The following is an 18,703-nucleotide window of genomic DNA, read 5'->3' on the forward strand; positions in this document are numbered from 1 at the left end:
AGCGTCATTCCAGCCTGTTCTCAGTGTTCTTGGAGATAAATATAGACATGTTTGTAAATGCACATACAAACACACAGGGTTTTAATGGGACTATACTAGACATATGGTTCTGCAACCTGCTTCTTACAATTTTATGCCTTCCCATGTCCTCATGCGTATAGATCTACCTCATTCTTTTTAATGGCTGAATAATATTCCATAGTAAGGACACACTACCACTTATTTAACCTTCCTTCTATTGATGGATATTTAGTATAGTTTCAATTTTTCCTTATTAAATTAGAGTCACATTGTATTAAAAATTATCTTGTGCAAATTCAACCATATGTTCTCAGCAAATAGCAAAAACAAACACAGGACCCATGAAGCAGCAAGAACAATGAGTAAGCATGAGTGGTTAAGAACACAAGCTCTGGTGCCAGACTGCTTGGGTTCACACCCTTCTCTGGCCCTTGCTAGCTATGTGATCTTGGGAAAATATTTAACATCGCTGCGCCTCACTTTCCTCATCTGGAAAATGGAGGTAACAATGGCGTCTATCTCAAAGGGTCCTTATGAGGATTAAATGAATTAACACAAGCAACACGTTTAGAACAGTTCCTGACACATAGTGAGCGGTTAATAAATGTTAACTATCATTCTACTATCATTATTATTACTAACATATATCGAGCAGAAAGTATAGGGGAAAATTTATTAAATATGGCTAAAATTTATGAGTTGTTCAACATTACTTCAAAATTATTTTGGCTGAAAGAAGGGGATAGGATGTATCTACATTTTTGCATCTGCTGCTCAAGATACACTGCAAAATATGGCAGACAGTCCGAGGAAGGCCCTGATCCCTTTTCCTTGTGACTTTGCTTTTGAGCCAGGCAATGGTAAAATCACAAACAATCTTAATGGTCCCTATAAATCATGTGACTTGTGATAGAACAAAGTGTAATGGTATCTCGGTGGACGCGTTTTCATGGACCCAGAGACCCTGGGCTAAGCCTGCCTGGTGCTTTGGTTCTCCCAGATTGTACCAGGTTTGCACCTGCTAATGCGGGGGCAGAGGTGACTCTTCTCAGCAAGGGCGAGGGTGTTGGTTGGTGGCCTAACCAGGAGAAGCAGAGATGGAAGTGAACAGGTAAACAAACCCTTGTTGCCAAGGGGGAAGTAAATATATCAGGTCTTGGGGCTGCCCCAGATCCTTCCAGTCGAGAGCTGTAGTCAAGTTTCCACGAGGCCCAGCTGCACCACCACGAGACCAGACACGTGGCTGAAGTTTCCACTGTTCCTATTCCCATTTGAACCCTCCATTATTTGAAATTCCTGTGTGAATCTGATCCTTGACCCCAAAGGGTCCAACTCAGACACAAGCAAACTGTTTCACGAAAAAGGAAATATAACCAGGAAGCAAACATGGGAAGGTGTTCACCCCGCTAGTATGAAACACATATTAACATCGCGAGAACTACAGAGTATCTCCTACTCACCCTGCTTGGTTTCTCTGTTCCTTCCACGGTCTTCTCATCCAGCTACGATGCTGAATAAAAGGACTATGTCTCCAAATGGGGTTATTAGTAAAATCGAAAACCTATCAGACTGAAAGTGTGAGTCATCATTCAAATTCCCCCAGAATTTCCATTTATAACCACTCCCCAGAAATTCCTACTTATAAATAGAAAAATCAAGAATGAACTTTTTTCTTTTTAAATCCACTTCCCCATCTATAAAAAATTAGTTTACCGCACAGCTTAACCCAATGCATGTATATTGTTCTGATCAAAGAACTGTAAATAAAGCTGAACTGCCAAACCTTGTTACTTTTCACTTTTCTGGCAAGAATTGGTAACAATCAGCATTAAATTTCACTGCCACGTGAAAGATGTTCAAAGATTTTCTGATTTTACTCCATCAGAAGTACAATCAGTTATGGAGAAGTTCCTGGAGTCTTTATCACCGCAAAACCCATAGCAACAAAAACACAAACACAAATTAGAAAGAATTTTTCACCTCAAGAAATGCAGTTGAAGCCACTAAATGTCAATGTTAGGAATAACAGAAAGGAGGCAGGTTAATAAAATACAGCAAGAATAATAAAAGTTGAATTATTGGGTCAAGGAGAGCACGCATTTGGATTCTGATAGATACTGCCATATCGCCCTCCTCGGACGCGTGCACATTTAACCACCACGAGTAATGTACAGGGTGCCTATTTCCACACAGCCTTGCCGTCACAGTAGGTTAGCAATTTTTTTTTTCCAGTCTGATAGGTAAAAAGTGGTATCTTGGTATTTAATTTATATTTATCTCATTTTGAGTGACGTTAAGTAATTTTTCATATGTTTATGAATCACTTATATTTCCTTTTCAGAGAATCATATTTTTATAGGCTTTGCCCAGTTTTCTATTTCAGTAGTTTTTTTTAAAAATCGAATTGTAAGAGCTCTTTATGTACTGAAGAGATTTGTCTTTGAAGTGATTGGCATGTCTTCCCCCGTTTTGCCATTTATCTTTTGCCCTGACTAAGAAGTTCATTTGGTCCAAGGTAAAGAGCTTTAACTTCAAAGATTTTCCAAGTGTTTGTGTACCGAAAGGAGGCTATCGAGATAGAAACTCTCATTTGGACAGACACAGAAATCAGCCAGCTCGTACGCACTGTGGGCTCCTGGGCGATGCCTGCAAGTCATGAGATGAGAAAAGTGGAACTAAAATTGCTCTGCTTAGTGTGTGCCGAGTCCTCCCGGGGATGGGCCGGGAACACTGGGAGACCTAGTGCCTTTGGGAACACGTCTCTCGTCCTTAAAATGGATTTAGGTGTATATTCTGCCCAAGATTTACCACCGGAGAATGGAACGGCACCAGGAGGAGGGGTCCTGCCTCACCTCCCCTGGTAGAGGGCGTCCGAGGGCGTGAAAGCCCCTTTCATACTGTCTGCGGCAGGGCTCCGAGGGCTTATTCTAGACCCAATACATCCATTTTGGGAAATGTACTGCTGGTACTAATCGTGTCCCGGGGGTTGTCCTAGTGTAGTGAGAAGGACAAATCCTAGCGGAAGATTTTATCCATCAGGCCCTGGTGGGCAGCGTTACTGTTACTCCCGCAGAGACAGCACTCAGCAGCTTGCGCAGGTACCCCCAGGCACCGGTTGGAGCCGGCTGCCGCGTGCAGAACCTATGTTCTCAGGCCTCGCCCCACGACAGCGCTAGAGCAGGTCCAAGGATGGGCTTTGGGATTTGGAAAGGATGGGCCGACAGTCTCAGGCGAGCAAACTCTCTGGGATCCGAGATGGACTCTTTCTGTCTTCCATTCCCGGGTCCGCCTGCCAAAGGCCGATCTCCCCATCCCTCAAAGCTCCGCCAGAACCTGTGCTCAGCCACTGGGCTCCGCGCTCGTTCTCAGGGCAGTTCAGACTGCCTTTGGTTTTCATGCACACGAGTCTCACTTCTTCACCTAGACAGACAGACCCAGCCCAGACGGCAGGTTTGTTAGACTTTACCCAGCGCTGGGCGGAGTGCTGTGGAAGGAGGCGGATCTCCATAGATCTTGTAGACGCTGTGACGGATGCGAGGTAAGCAGGGCCAGCATCGAGGGAGAAGCGCGCGAGGGCAAGGGGCTGGGAAGTCAGGGAGAAGGAACCCAATTTCACCCTGAGGGGAGGCTGGTGGTGGGGTGATGGAGAGCGGGATAAAACCCCGGAGGTTTAGGGGGACAGCCGTGGTCCGGCCCAGACCGAGGGGCGGGTGTGGGAGCGGGACCCAGCTGTAGGAGGTCCGGACCTGCTCTCTGGGGGAAAGGGTCTTCCTGCCAGGTGCTTGGCCCCTTTCAAGGCTGTTGGAGAAACGAAGCCAGGCTCAGTTTCGTCCAAAGTCGGGCAAACTGGGCTGGACTAGTGGTTGGTTCCGCCTCGACACCGCCTCGAATCCCGCGGCCCAGGTCCCCGCAGCCGCCTGCCGGGGTCCTTCCCCAGCCCCGCCCCCCCGTCCTCCACAAGACCCCAGCCGCGGTCCGTTCCCAGCCCCGCCCCGCGTCTCCCTCAGACCCCAGCCAGGGTCCTCGCCAGCCCTGCCCCACAACCCCACCACGTCTTAGCCCCGCCCCGTCCTCGCCCCACCCCTGCTCCGTCTTAGCCCCGCCCACACCCCAGTATCAGTCCCGCCCCGTCTTGGCCCCGCCCACACGCCTGCCCACCACACCGCCTTCTCCCCGCCCACGGCCCGCCCCCTGCTGGCCCCGCCCATAACCCTGTTTCCCCGTCGCGCGAGGGCTGTGCAGCGGCAGCGGGGGCGGGGCAGCCTCACCCGGAATGAAAACAAACGGTGGCCCCCCCGCCGCATCCGGGCACTCGGTGAGTCGCGACGGGCAGGAGCGGCGGTGGCGCAGGTGAGGAGACGGCGGCCGTGCGTCCAGTCCCCGAACCCGGCCTCACGACGCCGTCGGGCGCCCCAGTCCCCGGCACGACCCCGATGCCCCCCGGCCCGGGTCTGGCGCGGCTGCACCTGCGGGCGGTGGGCGCCCTGCAAGGAGGCTTGACTGGGCCGGGGGCGGCGGGCCGGGGCTTCGGGACACGCCGGCGGTTCATCAGGCCTTGGGTTTGCGCTGCGCTGGGCGGGGGAGGTGGGGTATTTTAAAAAGCTTGAGTATTGTTTGGGGGAGAGACAGAAATATATGTATATATTGAAATTAAGCCAATTAGCCAAGCGAAAAGCTTGAATCATAACACTGTTATTCCAGATATGCCATTTGGGATTTATTTGCAATCAAAGCCAGATTTTCTTTGCTATTTAAGGAGAAAACACGGTTGATTTTTCTCCACCCTTGACCAGCTGAGTCTATATTTCTCACCTCCTTCCTTTACTCTTGTTTTTTAATACAAGCGTCTTTTATTACTCTCCCAGAAAATTTAATGTATTTTGAATATATTTTTGTGTATATATATTTGAAAAGCTCTGGGTAAAGGTAGCCTAGATAATTCGTTACAGAAGTGAAAGTGAAATTTTTAAAGCGTGGTTCATAAGGTTTCACTTTCAGTTATGAGCTGTAATGGATTTTTTTCCTGTTGAGAAATAATTGACGTAGATCTCTGCGCTTTTTTTGGCTGTAATAAGGAACCTTGTATGGCAGGCAACTTTCAGTTCTCCAGTTAAAATTGAAGACTGATTTATTAAACTGTTTCCTTTTGGTTTGATTTAAAATACGTATTCTCGTTTATTCTGTTGTCTATAACTGAAGCTTTGTACTTTTCAAGACAGCAGTTTAATCTTTTTTTAAACATTGAGTCTTGCGTGATGTAGGCCCTGCCAGCTGTAGGTTTGCTCCTGGGTGAGGCGTGGGCCTGGCGGCAGGTCTGTGAAGCCCTCTGGGCCTTGGGTCAGGCAGTGGCTCGGATGGGATCAGGGAGGGCAGGGCATTCAGCCTTCCAAATAGCGGTGCGTGGAATGATTCCCCGCCACTTCCCTCATATTTTATTTACAATTTCTGAAGATACATGAGAAGGGAACTAGCTTTGTGTAGTGGTTCTGTAAGTTCATTGGTTTGAAAAGCTAGTGCTCATAGTACTGATTTGCTTTTCTGTGTGAGAAGCTTTCGTTAGTACTTGGAAATCTGGAGTTCTTCCATGCCTCGCCTGGATGCACACAACCCCCTCCTTGATGTGTGTGTTGTTTCTTGCCTTTTCTCCTCCCTCTCCTGATTACCCTCTTTCTCGCCACGAAACTGATACAGAATGAACTTCCTTTTAAAATTCTTACTTGTAGAATACACTTAAGTTATCAAACTTGATTTAAAAAACAGGTGAATTGGGTTGGGGGAGTGGGGTGGAATACAGGCCCTGCATAGAAAAAGGAAAGTTAGTTATCCAGGTTGTATTAACCCTTGTTTTTTCACCCTTTAGAACTTGTCTTCATCATTCAGAAGCTGATAACTTTTTACTTTTCTCACTACTTGTCTGGTCGGGCTGTACTACTCTTGTCAGCTGTTTCACGTCTCTAGCAGCCTCACCCGCCCCTTTGAATGGCTATGCTAGTGAGAGATGAGGAGAGAATTCCGTGGCTGGCGGGTATTCTTTGGGAGAGAGTAGTTACATACTCAGGACACACAAGCAGCAAAGGACTGCGTGGCAATGCAGAGTCTGATGTTGTAGGCAGCAGTCCCAATGCTGGTTGTGGTGCTGCCTCATTTTGTGACCTTGGCTGAGTCGTTTGACAAACCTGGGGCCTGGGTGTTCTCACCTGTAAATGATGATCCAACCAGCGCCAGTGTTAGATTTGAATAGTATACATAGATCTGCCGTTGTGCTGTTATCACAAAATACCATGCAAAACTTTTCTAGTAGTGTAAAAGTTTATAATTTTAAAAATTCAGATATAGAGAATATTTATTATTGATTGTTCACAGTTCAAGCTAGCGTTTCTTTATGTTAACCTGCCAAGGTGGGTGGTGTTTTGTGTTAAACTAGCCAAAATACAAGAGAATTTCTAAGCTCTATGTTGACTTGCTTATAAAAGTTGACTACTTTAAGGATTCACCTTTTCTTTACCTTTTCTCTTAGATCACAGAATAATAGCAGGTTAAGATATAGAAAAGTGTAATAAACTTTGCCACATACCAGCACTTTAAATATCTTTTTATGTAATACATAATATATAATTGAATAAATAATAAATATTTCAATATATATAGAAATAGATATTTTAGAGAAGACTGGAGGTAGTTAAAACCTAATCTAAAAGTAATTTAGATTAAATTGGAGAACGAGGAGTGGAGGGGAGCTCTGCTTACTCTAAAGGCACGTCAACATGTTAAGTACGTTATAAAACACTCTGAAACGTGGGGTGGGGTGTCACTGATGGACTGTTTTGCTTTTAAGAATGGCGCAAAAGGAATATCTCCAAGCAAAATTGACCCAGTTTTTAAGGGAAGACAGAATTCAACTTTGGAAACCTCCATATACAGATGAAAATAAAGAAGTTGGTTTGGCGTTGAAGGTATTTTTCTTTTAAGACATAAATAATTAGCAGTGTTATATGTCTCCTTGGGAAATAAGATTCTGCAGTCACTGGAAATTGCCAGGCACAACCACGTAAACTTTCAGTATAACCAAAAAGCATTAGTAATAAGCAGGTACCCGCTATTTACTGGGAGTTACAAGCTTATTTTTGTTTAGTAAGATTTTATGCATATGAGAATGTTATCTAATTTCTCAGGTATATACTGTTTTTAATACCTTCACAGTGTTGTGTAAAATTGTTAATCTGGGAATTAATTTTGGCCAGCTCGTGAGGCCAGTGAGTGGGTGTGCCGTGTGTGTGAGGGAGTGCCTGGGCAGCTCTCAGTGCTCCTTACTAGCATGGTCTGCTGTAACACGATTGCCCCCCCCGCCCCAGCTTTTTTTACACTGTGGCTATTTGTTCATTTATTTCAAGATATATTTTTCTAATAATTATTCCTCAGTGTTTTACAGCATCATAAGAAATGGCATTATTGTACGTAACTGAAATTTCTAGAAATTAACATTTGCCTGCTTTTTTAAGTAGAGAAACATTAGTCTTTTTGATAGACATCTGTTATATTGGAAGTACCCTAGCATGTACTTCTCTGCTTTCTCAGTCTGAGTATCCAGAGATAAATGATGTGACATTTATCAGGGACTGAGGATTGTCACGAGGGCATCACATTGTCCTGTGTTGTGGCACAATGATGCACTTGGGAGGTGACATCCTTTATTAGGGTCTTGGAATTTCCCATCCTGTGTTCCTGACAGGCCTCACTTTTTAGTTTTTGCTACTCACCTTCTGACCTTTCTTCCTTTTTTTTTTTGCTTGTTATAATCTCTTTGGCTCAGAAACTAGATATGGCATAATAAGAAAGCTATTTCATCTTTGTCCCCACTTCCTGGCACAGAGCTCCTAAAACCCTTGGAATTTCCCCAGTGGTGAGGGTGATAGGAGCATCTTTTGTTCTAATGAGGCAGTTCTTGGCAGTGGCTTCAGAATGGGGCTAGTCGCCAAAAAGATCAAACTCTTATTAGAAGCTTGAAACTTTCAGCCCTACCCTCCAGCCTTGGGGAGGGAAGAGGGCTGGAGCTTGAGTTAATCACCACTGGCCAGTGATTTAATTAGTCATGTCTACATAGTGGAACCTCTGTAAACATCTGAAATGATGGGTTTCGGGGAGCTTCCAGATTAGCAAACACATCTATATGCTGGGAGGGTGGGGCACGCCAACTTCACAGGGACGGAAGCTCCTGCACTCCGGACCCTTCCGGACTCCACCTTCGATACCTCTTCATTGAGATGTTCATTTGTACCCTTTATAATAGACTGTAATCGTATGTATAGCATTTTCCTGAGTTGTGTTGAGTCGTTCTAGCACTTATTATTTTACAGCCAGTACCAGTGATTCAGAATTTTCCATTAAGGAAGTTATTTAAAGTCTAACCTGACGTGTTCTCACAAGTTAGAAAAATTAGAATGTTTTCTCTATTTTTTTTTCTTATTTTCCCCTCCAATGTAGTTGATCAGTTCACTATTCTTTTTTATTGAGGAAGATTGTCACTGAGCTAACATCGATACCAGTCTTCCTCCACTTTATGTGGGATGCCGCCACAGCATGGCTTGACAAGCAGTGCTAGGTCCGTGCCCAGGATCTGAACCTGTGAACCCCGGGCCACTGAAGCACAGTGCACAAACTTAACCACTACACCACCGGGCCAGCCCCTAGTTCATTATTCTTTAAAATAATTTTTTATGTATTGCAGTCACATAGGTCAAGGCCCATCTTTCTTTTCCCTGTAGAATAATCCCAATTATTTTCACTTTTTCTCTTGCATCTATTTTCCTGTCTTTTATTTGTTTCTATTTTTCCCTGGATCCTCTCTCCCCTCTATGCCCCTCCTGATGGTGAGCCGTCTGGATGTCACTGTAATAGGGGTGACCGCCACTCACTGGAGTTCTCTGCTGTGGAGTCCTGCATGTGCTCTTCTGTATTTTGCCCCCTTTTTGTTGAGTTGGTACTACATTGATCTGTGTTTTCTGATTTTTCTTCATAGGATCTTGCTAAGAAGTACTCTGACAAGCTAGAATGTTGTGAAAATGAAGTAGAAAAGATAATGGAAGAAATACGTTGCAAAGCAATCGAGCGTGGCACAGGAAATGAACATTATAAAACGACAGGAATTGCTACAATTGAGGTATTTTTACCTCCACGAGTAAGAAAAGTGAGTAATTTCCCCAAATTTATGTAAGGTCTAATGTTTAGTTAATTTAGTGATGTGGTCAAATAAATTATGATTTTTCCTTAAACAGCTACAATCCAAAGTTAAAGTTCTTTTAAGTTATTTTACATGTTGAGCATTATCAACCGAAAAGTTAATTTTGTGGATTCTTAAACTGGAATATTTACAAGGTAGATTTGCGCCTCTTAGACCTCCAAAACTTTACAAAGCTCTGCGTCACACTTTTCTAGAGTTTGAGTGAACATTTAGAAATATCGGGGAATGAGAGAGTACTTGAGGTTTTCTAAAACGGCATGCAGCAGGAAAGGAATTCGTCCCTTTTTCTGTGCTGGCGGAGGTCAGAGGCAGTGTGCATGTTCAGGCCTCTGCTTTGCCAGTAGCAGGGCCCTGGGAAACCAGACTGCCAGTCAGAGCGCAGCGTGATGGGTGAGTGTGGAGGGAGCAGTTTGCCTGGGCTCACAGGCCTCCTGGTGATCCCACGTTTCCTCCTAAGCCCAGCCAGAGGAGAATGAAGAGGCCCCAAAACCATGTCCCCCTTCTCTCTGCTCAGTGGGCATAGTGAAGGGGATGTCTCTTGCACGCTGAGATGGCCCCAGTGCTGGAGCTGGTGGGCCGGGTCGTTGCGTAGCATAGGCCGGTTCCACTGAATAAAGGCTTATGACAAACCCCTCTGAGCAGAGGCTGAAGCCCTTCTCTGGGACCTCACTGCGCTCCCGTGACTGCACGTGGCAAGTTATGTTCAATGACTTCTCCACCAGGCATGTGCAGTCTTAGTCCTTGAGCACAGAGAGACCTAAGTATTTACGTCGTCTGATATCAACCTTTCTGATATTATAGACAGGGTAATGACACTGTCTTTTGACTTTTGACACAAAAGTGTCAAATTCAAGTACATTTTATTTTATTTGTCTTATTTTTAAATAGGATAGAAAAAACCGGTTGGAGACCCGATTGCACATCACTGGCAGGGAACTGAGGTCTAAGTAAGTATCTGTGCCCGCTGCCCCGGGTGCTCTTGGCCCTGACGTTGGCCCCTGTCATCCTCCGTGGCTATCCTGTGAGAGAGAGGGCAGGTATTACTAGCCTCGTTTTGGGGAATGGAAAACTGAGACGTGTTGAGGCTCACACTGGTAGTTAAGGACAAAGTGAGAACTCAAGACTTGCACCACTCTTCTCCATTTCCTGGTATACTTGAGATCAGATGGGAACTGCGTGTCCACCACCTAACGGGAACTTGATACGTGTTTGAATCAATGCGTGAGTGATATAAATAGGAGACAGCCTGGTCTTCCCCAGATCAGTAGCTTTGACTTTTATTCCTTAGTGTACTAATAACGTGCTATGACATTCAGCAAAATGTTTTAGCGAATTTCTGGCTGTTGGCCCATCTGTAGAAAGAAAACATACCTGCCTGTCACATACTAGTGAAATTCTAACTTTTGAGGCCTGGTTGGTTATTTTATCCACTTACACATTTTTAAATGGTAAGTGTTGTGAGTACCTCCAGGGCTAGACAGCCCACGTTTCTGAAGCTGATTTTCCTCATATTCTTCTTTGGTCTACATCAGGGCTGTTAGGGATGGATTCAGGAACGATTGTTCATTCAACACACGTGAGCAGAAGGTTGTGCGGAACAGCCCCCTATTGTGGGCTCCTCCAAGGAGACCGCAGAAGGCATAGGGAATGGCTTTTCTCCTGACATGCGGCTGGGCCTTCCTGTCCACACGGGTACACCACGCCACTGGTCTCCACTTCATGAGGAAACAAGTAGTAAAACAGATAGTTTAAAAAAGGACATTGTCTCTTAAACCATTTCAAACAACCGTCTGGTAAGCTGACTTTATTGTGGAGTGATGTTTGTGAGTCAGTAAATTGAAATACAGAGGGTTTCTGAGTAAAATGTATAAAATGGCTATCATAATTAACGAACAGTGACAAATTTGATTACCTACAGTTTTCATTGGTTTATTTTACAGAATAGCTGAAACCTTTGGATTTCAAGAAAGTTATATCAAAATTGTCATAAATAAGAAACAACTTCAACTAGGTATGTTATGGCAAAGTATGCAGAATTTTTAAATCAAGCTAATATAGAAATAATGACTTTGCATCTTTTTTTCCTCAATCTTCCTTTGTTCACAGATTTTAGTGGCTTTATTGCATATATAATCCAAAATCAGTTATTTCAGGGTTTAATAAAATAAAAATATAAAACAGAAAACAACTTTTCTAGTAAATATTTTCTGTTTTGTGCTGGTGGGGGAGAAAGACACTCACTATAGGCCTGATAAAATGTGGCAGAATGGAAGTGTAGATGTGCTGAGTGAAATAGGAGTTCCAGTAAATTCTCCCTGAGGGAGAAGAGCTAATGCTGAGTGAGGACAGCAGGGAAGGCTGCCGTGGGAGGTGTTCCAGACCGAGAGAGCCTCATGTAGGAGCCCAGTGATGTGAATTTGAGGAATTGAAAATGGTCCAGTATGGCTAAGTGTGGAAACTGAGGAGAGGGTAGTGCTTTTTAAGGATGGAGGGCCAGACAGAGGCCACATTGTAAAGGTTATAGCAGTGGTTCTCAGCCAGGGGCAATTTTGCCACCCAGGGGACATTTGGCAATGTCTGGAGACATTTTCGAGTGTTGTGGCTTGGTGGCAGGGCTAGGGGGGAGGTTGTGCTCCTGTCACTTAGTGGTTAGAGGCCAGGGGTGCTGCTGAACATCACGGAAGGCACAGAACAGCCCCCACAACAAAGACTTCCCCAGCCCACAGTGTCAGCAGTGCTGCTGTTGAGAAACCCCGGACTCTGTGAGCCTTATTCAGTATCAGAGCCTCTCTCCTAAGAGAAGTGGAGAGCCATTCGTGCTGGGGAGTGACACCCAATGTATCTGTGTTTTAAAGATCACTTGGCTGCTGTGGGGGAATGGATTTGAAGGAGGCATGAAAGGACTTGGGAGACCAGTTAGTTATTGCGGCAATTCAGGCAAGTACTATAGTCTAATCAGTTTCCAGTAGGTTCGGGTGGCCTGGAGAATCAAGTTCACATCCCAGCTTAGTGTAATGCAGCCTTCACAGCCTAGCCCTAGTCTTCCTTTCCAGCATCACCTCTAGCCATTTCCCATGTCTGTTATAGATGTCAGAGATGTCTTTTCACTGTCATCTAATCTCTTGTTAATTCTGTTTGTGGTATCCTTCATTGAGCAGAAATACTTGATTTTGATGTTATCATATCCCTCAATTTTTCACTTTATCGTTTGTGTTTTAGGAAGTTCTTTCCCTAACCCCAGAGCCGCAGGCGTAGGCTTCTGTGTTTTCTTCCTTTAGCTTAATCTGTATGAGTTCTTCAGTCTTCAGAGTCCCCCTTTATATATAAGGATCTGGCTTTATTTTTCATCCAATATCTCACTAAACTTGCTATTTCCACAGTGCTATTTGGTGCCCCCTTTACGTATATATTCTTTCCGTTTACTTGTAGGTTTTTTCCTGGGCCAGAACCATAGAGTTGTGTTTTTTTAATTGAGATATAATTGACATATACTATTATATTTCAGGTATACAACATATGATTGAATATTTGTATATATTGCAAAACGATCACCACAATAAGTCTAGTTAACATTCATCACCATACATAGTTACAAAATTGTTTTTTTCTTGTGATGAGAACTTTTAAGATCTACTCTCTTAGCAGCGTTCAAATATACAATACAATATTATTAACTACAGTCATATGCTGCGTAACAGCATTTCCGTCAATGATGGACTGCATATGCGATGGTGGTCCCATAAGATTAGTATCATATAGCCTAGGTGTGTAGTAAGCTGTACCATCTAGGTTTGTGTAAGTACACACTATGATGTTCATACAATGGCAGAATTGCCTAATGACTTGTTTCTCAGAACGTGTCCCCATCATTAAGTGACACGTGACTGTATAGTCACCATGCTGTGTATAACGTGCCCAGGACTTCTTATTTTTTATTTTTATATTTTATTTTATTTTTATTTTATAAATGAAAGTTTGCACCTTTTGACTGCCTTCACCCATAGAGTGTTTTATTTCTGTGGTTTTGTTATAGTTTTAAAATCTAGTAAGGTGAGTCCCTCTCTTGGCTCTTCTTTATCAAGGTGACTTGGCTGTCGGTGGGCCTTTATTTTTCTATATAAATGTTAGAATGATTTTCAAGTTTCTAAAAAAAAAAATCAAACTAGAGTTTTCCAGAAATGTGTTCAAATTTGTACATTTATAATTCATAATACTGTTTTGCTATTTTTAAATCTGTTTGCATGTGTATTTACCCTTTTTCATTTTGGTTGTTGTCTGCATCTTTGACTTAATTTTTGTTAGGTTTGTATATTTGATTAATATTTTCACAGAGCCACCTGTTGATTTTGTTAATATTCTCTTTCATTGATTTCTGCCCTTATCTTTATTTCCATTTCATGTTTGAGGAAACTGGGTCCTAGAAGATAAGTAGTTTACTCAGGGCCACAGAGTTGAAAAGGGCGAGAACCCGAGGCCTTTGCTTTGAACTGTTACAGTAAGCTACCCGTCCCAGTGCCCTGCTGCACTGTGGCTTCTCGTCCACTGCTGTGAATGGGGCGTACTGTTTCTCGAGCTAGAGGGTAGGAAAATTCATGGATTATGCTTTCTCATTTTCCTTTTATATTGCCTAGCACAGAGCTCTCCTTGTAGTAGATTCTCAAATATTTATTGCTTTGATTTGAGCTCTCCTTGTAGTAGATTCTCAAATATTTATTGCTTTGATTTGAGCTCTCCTTGTAGTAGATTCTCAAATATTTATTGCTTTGATTTGATCTTACGATGAGAATAAAGACAACTGGAAAGGATAAATGTAGTCAGCTCTGTGTTCCACTGGCTGATTTTATCCACTGGTTAGCAGTAACAGTTACACAAGCGGATTTAAATGTATTCTTACTATGTGGCATGGTGGTTCGTAAGTGCTAATACAGGTTTAAGAGTTCCATTTAACGTGGAGAATGGACTGTTACCCAGTAAATTTAGTAGCTTTTTTTATAATATGCATTTCTGATTTTTACAGGGAGAACACTTGAGGAACAAGGAGTGACACACAATGTCAAAGCTATGGTGCTCGAACTAAAACAGTCTGAAGAGGATACAAGAAAAAATGTCCAGGTTGAAGAAGACGAGCAAAATGAAGCCAAACTAAAAGAAAAAAGAATTCAGAGGACTAAGAGAGGACTGGAGATCCTGGCAGAGAGAGGTACACAGAGCTTTGAGCTTTCAGCTCACTCCAGGACTTAAGGTAGCAGCTGATCATGCCGTCGGGGGCGGGGGGGGTGTCACATTTCTCATTGGCTTTCCTTCCCCAGCAGTCTAACTTTTTTTTTTCCTTTTATTTATTTATTTATTTTAAATATTGGCACCTGAGCTAACAACTGTTGCCAATCTTCTTTTGTTTTTTTTTCCTTCCCAAAGCCCCCCAGTACATAAGTTGTATATGGTAGTTGTGAGTGCCTCTGGTTGTGCTATGTGGGATGCTGCCTCAGCACGGCCTGATGTGTGGTGCCATGTCCGCGCCCAGGATCCAAACCAGTAGAACCGTGGGCTGCTGAAGCAGAGTGTGCGAACTTAACCACTAGGCCACGGGGCTGGCCCTGTGTTTAACATTTTTAATGTCACCATCACTACCTTTTTTTTTTTTCTTCTTCTTCTTCTTCTCCCCAAAGCCCCCCAGCACATAGTTGTATATTCTAGTTGTGAGTGCCCCTGGTTGTGCTATGTGGCACATCACCTCATCATGGCCTGATGAGCTGTGCCATGTCCGCGCCGAGGATCCAAACAGGCAAAACCCTGGGTCGCCAAAGCGGAGTGTGCAAACTTAACCACCCTACTTTTTGACATTGAATTAATGGAGTTCCTTTTGGTTTTGTTGCAGCTGAGATGGTGGTGGATCCAGAAACTACCCCATACTTAGACATAGCTAACCAGACGGGCAGGTCCATCAGAATGCCTCCATCTGAAAGAAAAGTAAGCACTGTAAGAGATGTATGGCTTGTTCTTTGATTTGCTCTCAGAACAGAGGTTGTTTTCTGGTTATTTTATCTTGGAACGTTGTAAAAGATTAGAAACAGTTTTTTGGGTTATTTTCCTTTTAAAGATTTTATTTTTCCTTTTTCTCCCCAAAGCCCCCCAGTACATAGTTGTATCTTTTTAGTTGTGGGTCCCTCTAGTTGTGGCATGTGTGACGCCACCTCAGCATGGCTTGATGAGTGGTGCCATGTCTGTATCCAGGATCCGAACCAGCAAACCCTGGGCTGCCGAAGCAGAGCACACGAACTTAACCACTCGGCCACGGGGCGGGCCCCAGAAACAGTTTTCTGTCTCCAGCTCATACACGGAGAGTGTAGCCACACAGTGGGAAGTTTATACAGCAGGCTCAGCTGGTGATTTTAGTGCCGTGGTACAAGATGGCACCACCCCACTGTCCTGTGGCAGTGACTGAACATTCCCAAGTGATGTGACGCTCTGCCTTCAGCATGAGTGGCTTCCTGCGGGAGTGGCTGTTTGGCGTGGTTTATTTTACTAGAGGGACATGTCCCCTAAAGATGGATCAGAACAGGCGCTGGGGGAACCATGTAGTTTGGGAAAAGGATGACGGGTGGTTCTGCTCTCTCTCCCCTGGCTCCGCATTCCCCCTCGTCCTGTTCTAGAATTTGGAAAAGGTAGGAGGTGGTTTTACCTTTGAATATGTCTAGGGGGTCTTTATAGAAGCACTTTACATCTTGGACCCTGAGATCAATCTCTGAGCTGGAGTCCAGTAGCTTCTTAAAATGAAAAGCTCTAATGACTATGGGTCAAGTTAATTTTAATTTTTCTGTCTTTAAAGGAAAGTTTTGAGTAGGTTCCACTATATGAATTACTCTAAGGATTAAAGTTAAGTTTTAGTAAGAGAATTTTGTAGCTATCAGTGGATTGATGTTTGTTTTTTTAAATGTTGGCGATTGTTTGCCCACTGCTCTCTTTTATTAAATGATGACATCCAGATCTTTTTGGAAAACTTTACAAAATGGAATTATATAAAAATTCAAATCTAGGGGGCCGGCCTGGTGGCATAGTGGTTAAGTTCACGTGCTGTGCTTCTGTGGCCCAGGATTTGCAGGTTCGGATCCCAGGTGCAGACCCACACACCACTCATCAAGCCATGCTGTGGTGGCCTCCCGCATACACAATAGAGGAAGATTGGCACCAATGTTAGCTCAGGGACAATCTTCCTCAAGCAAAAAGAGGAAGATTGGCAACAGCTGTTAGCTCAGGGCCAGTCTTCCTCACACAAAAAAAAATCTAATCTAAAAATATTAATGAACTTTAAAAAATTTTGAATCAGTTTTTAAAAATTATTTTGGAAATACTAAAGTTGACAAATACTTTAGAAAAAACTTGATTAAGAGTAGAAAGTAAAATGAATGCTCTTTTCAAAAAGGATACAAAGAATATAAGCATTACTGGCTGCTTTTTTTTTTTTTTAATATGTTTAGTTTTACAGAATACTAGAAATAGATCCAAATCAGCAGATACTAAAATAAACTGGTGAAAACAGGGACAGGAGCTGGTTATGACCATATCAGCCACATTAAACAGAGTGCTTGCTTTCCGTGTTTAGGTGAAATAAAGCTTTAATTATGTTTTTCTCAATTTTGGCTTTTAGATTTAGTTGTGACCTTATACTTTATTTCTTTTTTTTTCTTTGATTTCTTTAGACTTAATATGTTTTTAATATAATTTGTTTTATTATAGTTTATAGTGATGTTTTTTTAAATCCTTATTTTTTCCTAGGCCCTTGTGTTAGCTATGGGATATCATGAGAAGGGCAGAGCTTTCCTGAAAAGAAAAGAATATGGAATAGCCTTGCCATGTTTGTTGGACGCTGACAGATATTTCTGGTAGGCACTTTTGTACTTGGTGAATACCAGTTTTAAGGAAGATGGCCCAAATTATACAAAGCACCCTCCCTCCCAACCCCCATACACTTCAGACTTCAGGTTTTCACTCAAGATGCTTAATGTAAAAGAGTAGTTACGGCGTAGACCAATTTGTGAGCTGTGTCTTCCCTTCATGTTTCTAATTGATCTCTCTTCCCCGGAAAGAATTTTATAAACATATGTGCTTATTTTTTTACAAGCATGTAGAATATCACATCTGTTTTTGTAATGTGTTGTCAGACTGAACTATCCATCATAAAGTCCCCATCAGCTTTTCACTTAAAGGTTTTGGGGTGGACATTGCTGATCATTCTCGAAATCCATTGTTTCGTTAGCAGCTGCAAAATGGAGCTACTTTATTATTCCCTCTGCATTTATTGCTGGAATTCTTTTGAAAAGAATTCTTTTTCCTCATTAGCTCTTTTCTTATACTGAGGTGCAGTCTGCACAGAGAGACAGAATAAAATACTTGGTTCTTTCTCCTTATTTTCTTACTTTCGGAATAAATGAATTGCTTCCTTGGCATCCTCCCAAGATGACATCACCAGTGAGGTTTCCTTTTCTTTTTTCTTTTTAAAGTATCAGTACGAGCTCATGGATTTTAACACATTTGACGTACTTCAAAACCCAGTGCTTAAATTGGCCATCTTCAGCCAGCAGGCAGGTCCTGCGTCCTTCTGACCTACTGCTAGTAGGCTCTGGTCTCTGGTGGCAAAAAGTGGTCCAGACTCATCTTGGACATTTCCTGCCCCAGCCCAGCAGTCCGCAGTTTCCCAGGGACTCCTGGTTCCTCTTCATGGGAAATGGCACAGGTAGCCTAAAATCCAGGCAATGAAATATTTGAAGAAGAGACATGATGTTTGCAAATAGTCAAAAGGAAACAACTTTGGTGTTATTTTTTTTTCCATTTCGGTAAATTCCTGAGGTATACTTCAAGAAGATAAATACAAATGTTGACAGTTTGATGACTGTATTGGCAGCTCCCTTGGATTTCAAGTAAACTAACTTAATCAAAAAGGGGCATTTATTGTCTCAAATATCTGGGAGGAGGAGGCAAAGCTGGAAGTAACTAGAACAAGGGCTTGGTGCCCTAGGGTTTTCTTACTCTGCCGCTTTGTTTCTCCTTCTTGCTGAATGTCGGTTTCATTCTCTGCTGCAGACAGCGCAGGCTGTGAGTTAGGTCCTTAAAATTCAGGTAAATTTCTCATTCCCTTCATAATTGTTTCTAATTTTTTATTTATAGTAAACTTTAAACATATGTAAAAAGACACTAATATAATGAATTCCCATATACTTATAATCGTGATTCTGCACTTATCAAGATATGGTTATGCTGGTTCATCTGTATGAGCCGTTCTCAGTTTTTTTTACTCTGGACAAATCCTCGAAATCATTTTCAGGTCTCAGGGAACCCCTGAATAAAAATAACTGTATCTTCAGTTCATGGTATGTTAATGTTCAGTAAGTAGTAGATATAATAATCCATTAATAATTGTCAGTACCTTTTTAAGGAGCAAGTGACATT

General features: G+C 42.9%; 1 protein-coding gene across 10 annotated transcripts in view; it reads left to right on the forward strand.

Moving 5' to 3' along the window:
- The first annotated feature begins 3,445 nt into the window (after nt 1–3,445).
- Nucleotides 3,446–18,703, forward strand: part of NUB1 (negative regulator of ubiquitin like proteins 1) — a 30,383-nt gene continuing 15,125 nt past the window's right edge. Inside the window, exons 1-8 of one of the 10 annotated variants that reach the window (XM_070265244.1) lie at nt 3,446–4,371; nt 6,857–6,974; nt 9,038–9,205; nt 10,148–10,206; nt 11,200–11,270; nt 14,277–14,459; nt 15,135–15,235; nt 17,033–17,139. In XM_070265244.1, the coding sequence (XP_070121345.1) occupies nt 4,295–4,371; nt 6,857–6,974; nt 9,038–9,205; nt 10,148–10,206; nt 11,200–11,270; nt 14,277–14,459; nt 15,135–15,235; nt 17,033–17,139 (884 nt within the window). In that variant the 5' untranslated portion in view covers nt 3,446–4,294. Of the gene's footprint in view, nt 4,606–6,856; nt 6,975–9,037; nt 9,206–10,147; nt 10,207–11,199; nt 11,271–14,276; nt 14,460–15,134; nt 15,236–17,032; nt 17,140–18,703 lie in introns of all 10 variants that reach the window. The other 9 variants (XM_070265245.1, XM_070265254.1, XM_070265250.1 and 6 more) reach the window with 9 other exon arrangements.

This window comes from Equus caballus, chromosome 4 (assembly GCF_041296265.1).
Source record: "Equus caballus isolate H_3958 breed thoroughbred chromosome 4, TB-T2T, whole genome shotgun sequence".
NCBI lineage: Eukaryota > Metazoa > Chordata > Mammalia > Perissodactyla > Equidae > Equus > Equus caballus.